At 47.1% G+C, this 16166-nt stretch overlaps 1 protein-coding gene across 1 annotated transcript; it reads right to left on the minus strand.

Annotated features, from left to right (window-relative positions):
* Positions 1–1161: 1161 nt before the first annotated feature.
* On the minus strand, positions 1162–16047 carry LOC126365944 (cytochrome P450 307a1). Its single transcript, XM_050008721.1, has 5 exons — positions 15819–16047; positions 13954–14210; positions 7122–7408; positions 4565–4847; positions 1162–3095 (listed from the first exon to the last, which is right to left on the minus strand). The coding sequence occupies exons 1-5, from the start codon at positions 15989–15991 to the stop codon at positions 2512–2514; spliced, it is 1584 nt and encodes a 527-aa protein (XP_049864678.1). The 5' UTR covers positions 15992–16047; the 3' UTR covers positions 1162–2511.
* Positions 16048–16166: the final 119 nt, after the last annotated feature.

Genomic DNA, 16166 nt, shown 5'->3' on the forward strand with positions numbered 1-16166 from the left:
TACGAAAACAATGTCAATGGGATGGAAGCTCAAGAAATCGATCGAAGGTAGAATAGATACAATGGAAGTAACAACATTGCCTCCTTGTTCATTGCGAATCAGCAGAACTACATAATGCTTCATTTTGAATTGTATTTCCCTTTCTTATCATTTTCGTTTAGAATTCGACCTTTCTGTTCATGAGTGTTTTTATTTACCAGATTGTCTTGTGTGGTGTCGGACAGTTCTTATTCCGGTAGTTAAAATTAAGCTACATAATGCATGACACTTATACTGCCGCGTCTTACGTACTCAGAGCTGTTTATAATGTCATATGTGATGAATTTGCAGCCAGCGTACATTATGAGATGCGCTAAGCCCAAACGTACGGCATGTTAGAAATGATACGGTGCTGTTGAAACTGATCTGTAAAAAGCTGTGATAGCTGTCATTGTGCAAAATAATTCTCATACTAAAAATATCTTGGCAATAATCAAAAGTATAATATTGATGACAGTTTCCATATTTATGCTCCTTTTGGAAATAATTCATTTATGCATTTGCTTTTTAAATTGATCTACAAAATGGTGAGATTGTTGGTCCCAGTGTGCCAAGTATATCTGATATTAAAACCAATTTCATCCGCAAAATACTGTAGTAGCTGCCATTGTACAATAAAATTGTGTATTAAAACCATTTTCGTAATAATCAAAATGGTAATATTACAGACAGCTTATATTTTTATTATTTTATGCAATTGCTTTTGGAATTGCTTTGTAACATGCTGCGATAGTTGGCCCCACTGTGACACATAATTCTGATAATAAAACAATTTTCATAATAGAGGAGTAGTGGTGACAGACTACATTTATGCTCCTATTGGATATTTCATTTGTGCTATTACTCAGTGACATTGTTGCATAACGTTTTCCACAGCCCAATCTTTATTATAAGGGAAGTACAGAACACTATATTGTTTGTCACATTGCGTTTTTTTTAAATTGCTATTGTGGAAGTAAAATAAGTACTGAGGAAAATTACATGACTGATTGTATCAAATTTTGTATTTATATGTTTAGGTAACGTGATGTTAGCAGCAGTGATGGAAATCCAGGATACAGATGAAAGGGGAACAGGGTGTCCGGGAAACAGCTGATTTGTAAATAAATGAGAAACTTGTTTGTATACAGAAATGACTATTTTTATTATTTGCAGATCTATACATTGTTTAGTATGAGCGTCCAATTACATTGGACACAGTATAAGAATTTCTGTTGCGCTGTATAAAAAAGTACACTTAAACATAAAAAACAAGCGCCTTCTGACGCATACTGATATGTGCTGTTCTTTTCAGACATCTTTTAAGAAGGTACTTGAGTGATTAGATTGTTCCTAACTCTAGGACCAGAAAAAAGAACACTGGGAACGTACAACATATAACGCAAGAATATAACGATCACGCGCGTATACACATTCATGCCGACTTGCATTCAAAACCAGCGAGACTACAATCGGTGGCGAATGTAACAAACAATACGTATGAAAAGAGGACAGAATCCCTTCCCACAGAAATAAACGTGAAAGTCTCTGGTGTTACGTATAGTCGTTTAGTCAGTAAAATCTACTCTATAAAATACTTTGGTATCGTAGCAAATCGTTGCGAAATGCGAAATCTCTCGGAAGTTTCCTTAAACACCTTAACCTTAGAAACGATGAGTATATGAAATGACAAGCACGTAAGTTTCGACGCAACTTCTGACAGCATACTACTCGAACTCCATATTTGTTATTACTTAGCAGACAGGTCGACGTCTAGTACAACGCTTGTGGAGTTTAGAGAGGTGGAATGCGCGGAAGATGCAAATAAGCGTAGGCATTTAATAGCCGATATGACCTCCTGCACGCGGGAGTATTACGAGATGGTTTATGTTTCTGCAATTGTAGGATGATTAGAAAGCTCCATGTCAGTCTACAGGCGTAAAAGAACAAATGGACACTAAGTTAGCAGAAGGACAGCCCTCGATATTGTCGCAGATGAATTTTGCGACGCTGATATAAGACGCTCGTGTGGATGTAGCAAGGTGACGAGGGCTGCACGGTCAGTCGACCCCCCGTCCTGGACGCTAGCACTCTCTAATGACGCTTACTGTACACGTAGTAGGGTGGATGCGGAGAAAAGTAATTTGCCCAATATCTGATACGAGTGAGCATTTGATGCACTACAAATTACCTAATTCCCCCGTCTAGAGAAATAGAATAACGAACTGCTATCCGTGTCTACGTTAGTGTCGGTAGTTGTAGATGGTTACAATCGATGTAAGGGAAAGTAGGTCTCAATTCAGTGAGAGCCGCCGGAGTCCGGACTGACGACGAGCTCCGCAGTGGGGCGCCGTGTCGGGGCTGCCTCGCGGTAATGCGGCTCCGGCCCGCGCGCTCGTCAGCGGGGGTGGAGGGGGCGTGCGAGCCGCCGGCTGCGGCGGGGGCGGGGGCGGTGGCGGCGGTGCGGCCTGCGGGCCTCTGCGGCGGCGGCGCCTAGTCGGCGGGCTGGCGCGGCGTGAAGACCAGCGCGAAGGTGTCGGGCGGCACGGCGACGCACGCGGGGAACGTCTGCATCTCGCCGGAGGGCGGCGCCGCGACGTCGTGCGTCTGCACGAGCGCGGCGAGCAGCACGAAGGCGCAGCCCTGCACGAGCCGCTGGCCGATGCACGTGCGCTTGCCCGTGCTGAACGGGATGAAGTGCTCCGGTTTGACGACGGCGCCGCCGCAGGCCGACAGGAAGCGCTCGGGCCGGAAGGCGGCCGGCTGCGCCCAGTACGTCTCGCCGCTGTTCAGCTCGTAGTTGTTGAGGAAGACGACGGTGCCCTTGTCGACGGCGTAGCCGGCCACCGACGTGTCCTGCGTGGCGACGTGCGGCACGATGGGCGACGAGGCGGTGCGCAGCGTCTCCAGGATGGTGGCCTCGGTGAAGGGCATGGCCGGCTTGTCGAACAGCGAGACGAGCCGCGAGCCGCCGGTGGCCGCGTCCGCCTCGCGTCGGATGCGTTCGCCCACCTCGGGGTGCTGCGCGATGGCCCGCAGCGCCAGCATCAGCAGGTTGCCGATGGCCGAGTGGCCACCTGCGCACACGGGGCAGCCAGTGTCACTCTGCCGCCTCTCTTATCGCAACTGCGCCATTCCTTCCCTCACCTCAGTTCAGTTGTAGGACAGAAGTCAGTGGCAAGTTTCTAACACCGTACGGGACACTGCTTTAGATCGATAAAAATCCCTCGTACGATTCTAATACGACTTCGGACACTGAGCGGAGACTTGTAGCGAATCCGTATAGAAAAGCAGTCCCCCCGTTTTTATAAATGTGAGCAGCGTGAAGAACAGTGAATGACGCTCTAGAGACAAATTTTCTTTTGTGATTTAATTTCAGGAGGACATTCGATGATTTCCGTATGATAAAAAAGAGACTTGCGTCTCCATAACTGTGGAAATATCTTCGTTTTTGTATCATTATCTTGCCACTTAGAGCGTTATTTGTTTTCCTGCTAGCCTCTGTCTGTACGCATATGTGTGGGTGGGCAGTTACCGTTTTGCAGAATAATAATAAGACCTTGAAAATTTCTCGGGTATTCAGCCGGGTAGCGTCATCCAAAAGGTGCATTTTGGACGACGCTACCCGGCTGAATTCCCTAGAAACTGTCAAGATTTCTGTACGCTGGGAAAACCTCAGATCACACAATAATAAGACCACTAAATAGACACATTGTATAGTCCTTATTTACTTCCCTGTCACCAATAATATATTTCTATTCCCACAGCTCATATTCCGCAGATATCGATGAGTTTGCTTCACGACAATAATTAGCCGGCCTGGACGTAATCTTTTAGCCGCCATTACCGCTGTCTTATTGAGATAATAATTGCGGTAATTATATAGAGCCTGCTTATTGTTTTATTTTTTTAAATCACGATGTCCGATGCAACAGTTGGAGCAACACTGACGCACTTCAATACTTAAAATTCGCGCTCTTATAATAACTAACCGAGCGAGCTACTTCCGAAACACAATATTTCACTTTCTGATTCTGCACGCCATCAGGGCTGTCAGTGTAACATTTCGGCTACGACCGCAAGTGAATTGAAAAGCTCTGTGCTACTGTTGGTTGGAAGAACGCGAGCGTACGTTCAGTTGCCTAAATGTACGGCTTCAGAAAATGTGTAGCATCGCGTGATTCAGATGCGATCGACGACATTAGCGTACTGTCTTTCTGTCGCTTGCGGAGTTATCTACGACAGAACCCATTGTCGATTATTAAACTCTGACAATTATTCACTCGGCAGCGGACTGTGAACTATTTTGAAATTTCCCAACAGACTAAAACATTCTGTTGCGCTGTGAGTCGAATCCTGGACGGTGGCTTTCACGGCTAATACTCGTACCGACGGAATAACTAACGAGCCGCTCCTGTCGCTGAAAACTTGACTCGCCGCATTTGTGTGGTATCGTCGTCGGCCAGCGAGGTCCCGATAGTAAGACGGGTATCTGTTTGGAGCCTGACTGTTGCCCTGCTCGCAAGCGCGCTCTGATGAGACTCACCGAGAAAGTCCTCGAGTTCGAAGATGATGTGCTCCCAGTTGAGCAGCGGGTCCTCCTCCAGGTAGAGCAGCAGCGCGTCGGTGAAGTCGCGCGGGCCCTGCGCGCGGTCCAGCGAGCGCCGGTGCGACTCGATGATGCGCGACAGGATGAACTGGCGGATCTCGGCCGCCCAGTCGGAGATCCGGCGCATGTGGCCGCGGTACGCGGGCTCCAGCCACGGCATGAAGTCCACCGCGTAGCCCTGGTTGATCTCCCAGAAGATCTCGTCGAAGGTGCGCACCATCTGCCGGGGTTCCACAGCGTTAGCGGGGGGTCAGTCAACATGGGACACCGAATAACACGAGCAGTCCGGTCCACTGAATGTAGCACATTAAAAATCCAAAATTGTGTGTTTCGTGCACTGTCGCCAATGATGAAGAAAGTATTTAATACTCGCGCTTGTAATCTTCCCGCGACACAAGATAAGCTACAGGAAAGAGCGTAAACTGACATGTTTGCAGCAGAGGGAATGGCGTGATGCTACTTGTATGACATTGGACCTCCCCAAACTTTAACCCCCACAAGGCCAACGCAGGAGAGCAGAGGGAGTGATAATTTACACAAGTCTTTTGAAAAAATTGTAATATAGTCAGCTATTTACATTTTAAAATTTTGAAAAAAATTTTAATGTATTCTTCTACTAGATTTTGTAAGTGTTTTAAAATTTTCAGCTACACTTTACCCAAAAATGTAAGTCTAAGTAGTAGATGTCTCTTTCCACAATGAATGACATACATTTACACATCAAACCCACTTTCAAAAGTATATTGTTAGTAAAAGTCAACGATATTGCCTTTATTTTTTGTGGTGGTCACGTAACACCACCAGCGTGGTCATACACGATACTAAAAATGCATTCATATTGGTAAGAGTGTTGTAAAAGACATTTTTAGGTTCTGGCCCCTAATTACACACCAGTACTTCTTTAAAAAGCATGGTGTTAATAAAAGTTAACAACAATTATTGAAATTTGTTTTTCTCTTAACTTTTTCTTAGCGTGACCTCAAGATAACCCCCCCCCCCCCCCCGTTTCCCCTTGGTAATTCGCGTTATGTAGAATTCGTTGGTATTGCTCGGGTTAGAGAATGTGTACAGTTCTCGCTACTGTTCGGTGCACTGTTTGCAAAAACAGCTGATGAGGCCCAGAAGTACACCGCAGCTGCTTTTATGTGACGTCGTACTGAATTCTCGAAACCTAAGGCCGCGTGTTGCTGCGTGTCTGTGAAGAGGTACGCACGGTGTAACTAAATTCCCTTTGCAGACTTTTAGGACAAGTCGTTCACAACAAAACAAAAAAGTCTGGTAAAGGTATGCCCTAAAATGCATACCTTAGAGGCTACAGGTGCGTGAAACAGCTCTCGTCTACTGCAAGTTCTTTGCTTTCACTAGTCTTGTCTGGAGCCGCACGACCGCTACGGTCGCAGGTTCGAATCCTGCCTCGGGCATGGATGTTTGTGATGTCCTTAGGTTAGCTAGGTCTAAGTAGTTCTAAGTTCTAGGGGACTGATGACGACAGAAATTAAGTACCATAGTGCTCAGAGCCATTTGAACCATTTTGAATCCTATTTGTGGAGGATATAGCATGGACCAAAACGAGAAAAAACTGTCCAGTAAACATGAGCTCTTAAACGCATACCTTAAGAGTTACGTGTTGTTGTTCAATAGAAGAAATGTGTTTCATAATAGTAAATATGAGTAAGTGGTCGTAGCTCTTCAAGCATGCACTTTAGAGTCAGTATTTACTAGACTTTTTTCTCTTGAACCTTCAACATCGCAGCGCGTCGGCAATCGTTAGTTAATATATTAAAAAACTAGAAACCCGCCTCGATTGCTTAAAAAGCATCTAGTGTTAACCTAGATTTCGGCGTAGATAACTACACCTTCTTCAGAACAATAAAACCGACAAGTGCCTAAGAAGACCTTTGTCAATGATTAAAAGAACACTATAGCTATACATTTATAAACGAATAAAAGGGAAAACACAAACAGTACACGTGTACAAAGTGTAAACCACTACTTATCTTATTGTTCTGAAGAATGTGTAGTTATCTACGTTGAAATCTAGGTTAACACTAGGTGCTTTTTACGCAATCGAGACGGGTTTCTAGTTTTTTAATATTTTTTTCTTGTTTTCGTCCCTGATAGCGCCTCCCAATATGTGGAAAGCAAAGAGTCTGCAGTAGAAGAGATGTGTCTCACAGTATCGAAAATGAACCAGTGCTCATACCTCTTAAGGTACGTTGTTTAGAGCCCATTTTTACTATACTTCGTTTTCTGTTTTCTTTTGTTTTCTTTGCGTTAGTGTAAGGAACGTGTCCTCAAAGTCTGTAAAGGGAATTCAGATACACGCAGTTTATATTCGAGAGAGGTTGCACAAATGGGAATTTGAAAAGGATTTCCGAGGATCATTATGCATCGTACATAAGCGGGCAGTTGAATTACTAGTGGAGTTTCCTCGAGTCGGATGAGGTACCACCTGATGAGTTGGTGTTTAAGTGGGAGGAGGTGTGTGGCTCACCTTCTTGAAGCCGGGGTCGTCGTAGTCGAAGGAGGCGGAGCACATGTAGCTGGTGAAGATGTTGGCGCAGGCGGCCTGCAGCAGCGGCTTGACGTGCACGGGGCGGGCGCGCGCGCGGCCCTGCGGCCGCAGGGTCGCCGCCAGCCGCCCCAGCAGAGCCGCCGCCTCGCGCGCGCACGCCTGCTCCAGCCGATCGTAGTGGGCCGAGGCGGCGCGCGGCGAGCAGTAGATGCGGGCGATGCTGCGCCGCGTCTTCTGCAGCTCCGACCAGTCGCACAGCGCCAGCGCTGCAACACACCGCCTCGCCTCACAGCCTCCGTCACCTTAAGTGTCCCCTACTCCTCATACGATTCTCAATCTCGAGTCTTCCAATAACATGTGCGTCTAGCGCAGTCTATATTTTTTATGGTCGAGTAACATTCCTTTTCTCGCATCCTCAGTTACTTTTACACCACACCTGTCAAGCAATAAAGAGAATTTGGTACCGCTAGACTGGCGGTGTGTTATTATTCTGAAGTTGCATTTATGCCGAAGGAAAAAAGCTAAAAGGCGCTCTCGTTCGCCAGTATCCGTGATCGACAGTCTGGTCGGACCTCAATTACTTTTCTGCCTACCGAGTTTGCAGCACAGTGCGCTCCTCTCAGCCATGTGGTCTGCTCTCGACATTCTCGCTGCCTTCACTGACCGCACTTCTGTTACGTCCGTAGTGCCGTATTCCACTTCAGAATTCTTACTTCAATGCGAAATGGCATGTATATCTTTCGGTTTCAACCTTCTGGAGTACTTCTTTTGAGAGCCGTTTCCAGTCACTGCCAACCGTCTTGCGGGACTAATACCTAATAATTACAAAAACGATTTTGTCTTCCACTCCTAAGCTGCTGATTTAAATGAAAGGTTGGGCTATTAGTTGGTTATCTGCTTCTGTTGATGGATTAAGTCGCAAGTCACAACGTTCTGCCGATTACTGTGCCGGATTGCTTCGGTAGCGCAGCCGGCGCTGTCGAACGGAGCGCCTGCCCGTCGCCGAGCAGGCAACCCGCGAAACAAACGTAGCCCGCGCTGCATCGCGGCCCACCGGTACTGGCCGCTTCCGTCACAGCACTCTGCCGAATAACTTCATGCATTCTGGCAAACGTCTAAGGTCTTTGCTAGCGTTAGACTGCCAGCTAACGACGCGTCTCGAATTATACGTGTGCTGGAAGACTTAGTTCCTTCCCAACGGTCTTGCGCCTTTTTGTGACAACTTGTTTCTCTGTTCGTATTACCTTCTGGCTCCCATCTAACGTGGATGAACTGAGTACGTTGTCCCTGCTACCGTTAAAAATTTTCATATAATCAGTAATCGAGTGAGGTGGAGCACTGGTCTCGGCACGTCTTCAGACGTTGTGGGTTTCAGACATCTGCCCCACGGCGCTCCACCTTCTGCTCTGTTTTTGATAAGCCCTACGTCTACGGGACGTCGAAGCCAGTCGACTACTTTCCCCGAAGACTGCTTCTTTGTGTGCATTGGACGGCAGTCAGAACTACTATCGGATGATAATACAGAGTGAGAGAGCGCTGATTTCGGCAGATGCGCGGCGTTTTTGCGACAGCGGGTGGCCGCTGTTTGCCGGTCGGTTTCGAGTTTCGCCCCCGCCGCCTGAGCGCCTGCCGGGCCGGGTCGCGCTGTTCCCACCGCCCCGCCGCCTCCGGACGGTGCTGGCTGCTCTGGCGCTCGGCCGCCCACCGTCTCAGCCCGCTTCACAGGAATGCCGAAAAAGCGCCGAGTCAGTCCTGCCGGCCAAGTCTGCCAGGCGTAACTGCCAGCCACGAGCGCGCTACATTAAACTCTCCGAGACCCCCGACGGCAGGGACGGACTCTCACGAGCATCACTGTCTCCTGTTTCATTTCTCCCTCTGGCTAGAATCCTTCGGTACTGCGGGTGCGGGAAACCCAGGACGTCTATGTGGAAGTTAGCAATGCTCGCTGCTTAGCGACGGAGGCAGATCGCCGAAATAGACGAGCGTAACTGTATCATCTGCTCAGAGCGATTGGAAATTATAGCTGCACCAGTTTAACGACGACAGGTGCTCATTAGTAAGAAGCAAAACGAGGCTAGCAATCACCGTCTGAATTGCTTGACTTGTAAAGACGTAAAAGATGATGAACGAAGCGGATAAATATGCAGAACAGATGCAGCCTCGAGTTGGAAGTGAACGCAACAATATTAAATTGTCACTACTGCGAGTGTTACTGATAACGGAAATCGCTTTCAAGATAAAGGAAACATTAAAATGTCTGAAGAGTAACGAAATGAGAACAAAAACATGTTAAATTTCTCCATTTTGGAAGATACGACAGAATCAATAGAGAGATATTGCTATCTAATCGAAACCAAATTTATAGTGTTGCACAGGTTACTTAGACAGAAAGACGCCCAGAAAAAAAGTTCTGCAGAAATAGAAACGTACTAAAACTAAATAACATAGCTGATATTACGAGACAGTTTTGTAACACTATGTTGAAGAGAAATGCAGACGCCCAGGAAACGTGCAGGGAAGAAACTGAAGGTGTGAGAAACACAAAACTATGTTGAAAATTAGCTGCACTCCAGGTAAAGCACGAAATGAAGAGGTATTGAGCAGAATAGTCGAAGCAGGAAGTCAGTATAGGACAGTTAGGAGAAATAGTGAGGTATCAGTGGTGAGCCAGGGTTACGAGGAAATGTACTATGCATTACAATGCAAAAAAAGTGTGGAAAGACTAGATAACAACAAAAGGAAGGTTCTTGTAAGAATGAGCCCTCAGGCGTGCAGACATTCCGCCACCTCGTGCTGGGGAGCCCGCCTGCCCCGCTGACCCAGCCCAAGGTCGCGCCAGCCTCCCTCGGCAGGTAGCGGCCCAGCGCCCACAAAGCCGCGCCGCGACCTTGAGGCCGGCAGCTGCCATCAGAGCAGCTCGCGGAACCTCGGCTGCGATTCGGTTCGGAGCGCGTCTGCCGACCTGCCGAAGGAGGCTGCACGCCGGCCGGAGAAAGTGGCCTTCGGCTGAAAGGGAACGTCGGCAGCAGCTGGGACGGCGGGCACCCATTGTGTCCGTCCACCCTTCTCGTCTGACAACCCCCTGCTGTTACCTCTTCTGAGGGAACCCTAAAAACGTGAAAAGCTTCCAAGCGTAGGAGCGCAGTTCGACTGACGTAACGCAACAACTCCTTCCACGGGGCGGAACTCGATCGGTAGTTGGAGCCTACCTCAGGCTCTCCAACACGCGTCGTTCCCACGCTCCGAGCAACAAATTCCAGCTACCTATTTTCCCGATTCGTAAGCGTTACTTTTCCAATAAAGAAAGATACCAATAACATCCTGTGTTTATGTATCAGGCTACAAGTCTCATTGCTAATTGGCTCAGCAGTGCTTAATTTCACATTTTACGTCAATCGACCGAAAAGTTTTGCTTTCCTAGCCTCTCGAACTTAGAGAAGCGCTTTACTCTTAGAATTCAGTTTTTCTCCGTTTATATTCACTAAATATCGTTTCTCATAAAAAGCGGACAATAATGGAACTGCGAGCTACTGTGTCGTGCAATCACATGCAGTCCGTCCCCTGGCAGTAAACGTTCTCCAAGCTTGAAGTTGGGGAGCTGGTGCGCGCCGCCAGCCCTTCACAGTTGGGCAGATTTGAAGTGACTTCCTGTGTGCGTCAAGCAGAGACGCGAGTTGTAGAGGCCGCCAATTTCGCCAATCTAGCGTTCGAGACTTTTCACAGCAAAACTTCGTAACGTCCTATTTTTTAGTCCAGCGCTCAAACAGGTCATTTCTATCGATACTCTTCCCTTCCTAATATTTAACATCCAACAATCTCGTCTATATAAGTATTTCGTGTTATGTATCATTGCAGGCGCAAGTGATAAAATTATTACCACTCAGTTTGCGGGGAAACTGTTTCGGTAATAACGGTTTCTTCTTTTCAATTTCGACGATTCGGATGTTTGCTCTTTGCCGACTGAACGGGGTTAATGTGTAGACCTGTAACGTGGCGCTTTTACGTTGTCAGGAAAGAGCCTCAACCACTTAAAAACATGGTTCAAATGGCTCTGAGCACTATGGGACTCAACTGCTGTGGTCATTAGTCCCCTAGAACTTAGAACTACTTAAACCTAACTAACCTAAGGACATCACACACATCCATGCCCGAGGCAGGATTCGAACCTGCGACCGGAGCAGTCGCACGGTTCCGGACTGATCACCTAGATCCGCGAGCTCAACCATTTACTTTATGTTTATGTATTGGTGACATTGTTAGCGTGGGAGCGATCAGCAGTGAGTGGTTAACTAAAGAAAATTTCACAAGCAAGGATCGCATGAAGATGAATACAAGACGGCATGTCATGAGAGTGGGCAGTGCGAATGCAATGTGAAACGCCTTGGAACACTGTTGGACAATATGTTGGAAGATTTTCAAGCATAAGAATCGGTGGTGACAGCCTGGCTCTGCCTAAACCGGTCATCCAATAAATTGCCTTTTTTTTTTTTAGCGATCTTTGCTTGTGAAACTTTCTTCATTTACGGTGATATATGTTTCTACTTATCCATTACTCCCTCCCCACCTGTCCGTCATTCGAATTACAAAAACATTCCTATTTAGTCCTGTTAATAACTCTAAACCGAACGCCGGCCGCGGTGGTCTAGCGGTTCTAGGCGCTCAGTCCGGAGCCGCGCGACTGCTACGGTCGCAGGTTCGAATCCTGCCTCGGACATGGATGTGTGTGATGTCCTTAGGTTAGTTAGGTTTAAGTAGTTCTAAAGTTCTAGGGGACTGATGACCACCAATGTTAACACCCATAGCGCTCAGACCCATTTGAACCATTTTTTCTAAACCGAACAATGAAAAGAAATTAAATTCGCGGTGTAGCGAAACTGCGTGGTGTGTGTGGTAATGATTCTACACAAAACTATCTCATTTAAAGAGAAAATAACCAACGTAATTTTTAATGGAATTAATGAAACTTTGCGCCAGTTTTCCTGAACATAAAACGAAATCAGACTGTGAATGCTGCCTTGCTCTAGCAAAGTATGTTCCAGTGTTATTGATTCATTTTTCCTAAGTGACAAGTGATTAAATGAAAGAATGTCAAAATGTTTCGGCGTTTAACATTAGGTTTGATTCAAAACAGTTTCCAGTTATCTATCCCTCATCCACTTCTCTGTTGTCTTTTACAACTATTGACAAAACGCTTGTTTTTACACAAGAAAAACTTAATTCAAGTAAAATAATGCACGTATCTAGACCTATTAAGCGGAGACAGGAATACGAATGAAACTGTAGAGGTTGTGAAAGAGCTACTGACTAAGAAGAATATCGAGGCAAGAACCCTGGTGCGAAAACGATTCTTGTCACGACGCGACTGAAAGTACTGGGTGCGCAGGTTGAGACGGCCCTGACAACTCGGTTCTACTTGCTGTGGGGACCCGGCCGTCAGTGTGGCTGGCGCGCTCCGTGCCGGAAGCTCGGAGGCGGGCGGCCCGCCTGAGTGTGTCCGGCGAGGAGATGAGGGTCAAGGGCGATGAGGCGCCGTTACGTCACGAGCGCGGCCGCCGAAACTTCTCGGCCGAGAAAGTTGTGACGCCGCCTTTTAAATGCACCGTAGGCTTGACCGCAGCTCGGCCGAGTCAGCGTACGACGCTGCAGCCATCGCCCAGTGGCACAATCGCAACCTACTACCTTCCTTCTGCTCGCTCGTCCGGACAGACTTCTATTTCGTCCCTAACCGACTCGACGTCGTCGGGGCGCAGTACTGCAACATCGCTTCTCGCATGCACGATGTAGAGAGCTGCATCCTTCGTAACACTATAAGTGGTGGAAAATAGACTCACCCGTGACGAACTTTTTCCGATTACCGCGCGTACCATAGCTAGAAATTTTTCAGTTCCGTCCCAGAGGAGGATGTTTTAGGTAGATTGTTATTCACAGCTCAAACAAGCTCCGAGGTTACAAAGACAAGTGTTCTGGGACAAGGTCCAGCACAAAGACTGTTCACTAGCGACAATTTCTGGAGTTGATTTCCGTGCGTATTAATAGATTAGTGACGTTCTCGTGGACAAGGTCCAGCACAAAGACTGTTCACTAGCGACAATTTCTGGAGTTGATTTCCGTGCGTATTAATAGATTAGTGACGTTCTCGTGGACAAGGTCCAGCACAAAGACTGTTCACTAGCGACAATTTCTGGAGTTGATTTCCGTGCGTATTAATAGATTAGTGACGTTCTCGTGGACACACAATGAATTTCACTACAATAAACGTGACTGTGTAATCACACGACTCGTTCGCGTCAGAAATAGCTAGCAAATTTCTCGGTAAGAGTGTTTTATAAACAAATATAACGAGACATGGCTAATTAGTGAGTTACAAACAGTAAAACTTTCGTCTGTAAGGTTATCATAAAGTCTAGAATTGCGGAGACAATAATTATTAGCAACTTGTAAATAAGCGTAATGCGAAAAATTTCAATATTTATCTAGTCTATATATAACGATAGCTAAAAAGTTTATTTTTCGTTCACGCAAGTTGTGGAGTAAAGCATAGCAGCTGTGGCATTCTGCCACCGATCTGACTGAGAAAGGGGCGCTGTTACGAAGCGAAGTATCTCTTCGGAAAGCAATTTTTCTTTTCGTTGAAGAGTATACACTACAAGACGTTATCAGATAATCTATAAGGCGAGTGTCTGTTTGGAAAGAGGCAAAGTGCAAAAGGTCTGATTAATTGAGCAGGGAGTAGCAAGGTTTCGAGGGAATAAGGACAGCGCGCAGTAATGTCCGAACGAGAAGATGTAGGACAGCCGCAAGGAATACTTACAGTTGTTGCGGTCGCCGCCAAAGAGCTTGTGGAAGCGGATGAAGTCTGGGCGGCCGCCGAAGTGCGCGCCCTTGGTGATGAGGACCTCCTTGATGAGCGGGTAGCTGTTGACGACGACGCACGGCGTGGCGCCCAGCGTCAGCTGGTAGATGTCGCCGTACTGCCTGGCCAGCGCCGTGAACGCCTCGAAGGGCGTCGCGTGCTGCCCCAGCAGGTGCAGCGATCCCAGCACGGGCAGCGGCCGCGGGCCCGCCGGCCTGTCGCCAGACAAGATCGTGTCTGAGTCTGAAAGCAGGTCTACCACCTCTTCCATTGTCACAGAATTATTTAGAGCAGCCTATGCGGCGACGTTCTCACCATCACTTCAAGAAAAAAAAATCCTGCGACACTTAGTGTTCTTACTGTCCGAGTCGCATTTTAGAGCTAAATTCCGTTGTCAGGGTCTGGAATTTGAGTTTTTGGTTTAAACACTGAACCACATGTAAAGTTGGAAAAACGAATCGCAAACGCTGGAAGTGTTATATTCAGAAACGCGTCAGGTGGTGTAAAAAAAACGCGCTACAGTGGAGTAACTGAATTATTATTATATACCGAAACAACGCTTGTCACGGCCACAGACAAATAGTGGGTCGCCTTAATACTAGTAACTGACACTGAACTTTTAAAACTTGAACGCTGATAGTGATTTTTTTGTCCGAGCAATCTTGATAGTTACAGAACCACAAATAATGCCAAGGAAAGAATAAGGTGAGTCGCATATACTAAACCCGTCGAGAGCGTTCCATCTTCTACAGCCGCTCGCAAGATTGAGAAACCAATTTATGTGCAGGAATACAGAAAATACAGTCGATGCACTGCCTAGACCTTGAGAATAATACAGGAAAGACGCTTGTAGATTGTAATCTTAACGAATGTACTGTATTTGTTGCGTTACAAACATAGGAAGCGAAATGTTGTATTAAAAGACGAACGTCTTTTCACGTGAATTTATAGGTGTGTAAATTGATAAATCGATTTCCTGGCGACTCTACCGATTTAATACCGAGAATCTGATATGAAAACTGGAAGGATTGCAAACAGTATCACAACTAATCAAAATTCGTACTGTTGCAAATTAGTACAACTCCTTAGGTTCAAATATTAGCTTATTTTAATTTTTTTAGTATTAATTTCTTATTAGATATTAATTTTCTTTCCCCGCTATTCACTTAAGGAGCCGGCACGGCTAAACTAACACTGAATTAGAAACTTCCAAGCAGATTAAAAAGATCTATTGGACTGAATATCGAACCCACAAAGTTCGCCTGTCCTGGGCAAACGCTGTACCAACTGGAGCGATCCATCGCCACTTTTCCCCCTCTATCACAGTCGTATTTCTGCTCTACCTGCCCAATATCAAATCGTCAGACACTGCACAACACAGTGAAAATTCATTATAGGAAGATTAAAATTGTCTAGCCAGGTATTACAAACTGTGCATACATTCAATAAATGCGAAGTGAAGATTAATGTATATAACTTTTGAAAACGTTATTGGAAATGCAATGATCAGGCTAGACAACTGAAGCTACAAAGTATGTTATCCCAAAAAAAACTATTAATCCCTTAAATTTAGATCTAAGCTTGAAATGTTGTATCGAAAACTTAAGAATAAAATCCATCTATTAGTTTTATAGCAATTTTGCTAGGGCAGTGCACATTTACAGGTCAAATGTTGGTCACTAGGGCTTCCTGTTATGCGAGCAACTCGACTGACACGTAAAGATCGACTCTTTTATTGGTAGAATAGCGATAAGCTTCTGTATCAAAAGTGGTACGAGCGACGACAGAGCGCGAGGCAGAAAGCGGGCAGGCACGCGTCTCACCTGGGGGCTGCGGCCGGCCGTTCGTTGTCGCGGGGGTCGCCGGGGACGGCGGAGGTGGCGGGGCGGCGGCGCTGCACGACGGCGAGCACGAGTGCCAGCACGGCGAGGGCGGCGGCGGCGGCGGCGGCGCCGGCCACCCCGAGCGTGACGGCGGGCAGCGCGGCGAGGACCATGGCTGGAGCTGAGGCTGGCAAGAGCAGAGAGAGCTCGCGGGTCACCGGTCGGAGGGCTCTGGCGCTGCGTGGCGCGCGGCCGGCGCTATATGGGCGGCCGGAGGCGGGCGCCGGCCAATGGCGCGCCGCGCTCGCCCCCCACCCCCGGCCGGCGCCGCCCCCAGCGCTGCGACGC

The sequence above is a fragment of the Schistocerca gregaria genome, chromosome 4, assembly GCF_023897955.1.
Source record: "Schistocerca gregaria isolate iqSchGreg1 chromosome 4, iqSchGreg1.2, whole genome shotgun sequence".
In the NCBI taxonomy this organism is placed as follows: Eukaryota; Metazoa; Arthropoda; class Insecta; order Orthoptera; family Acrididae; genus Schistocerca; species Schistocerca gregaria.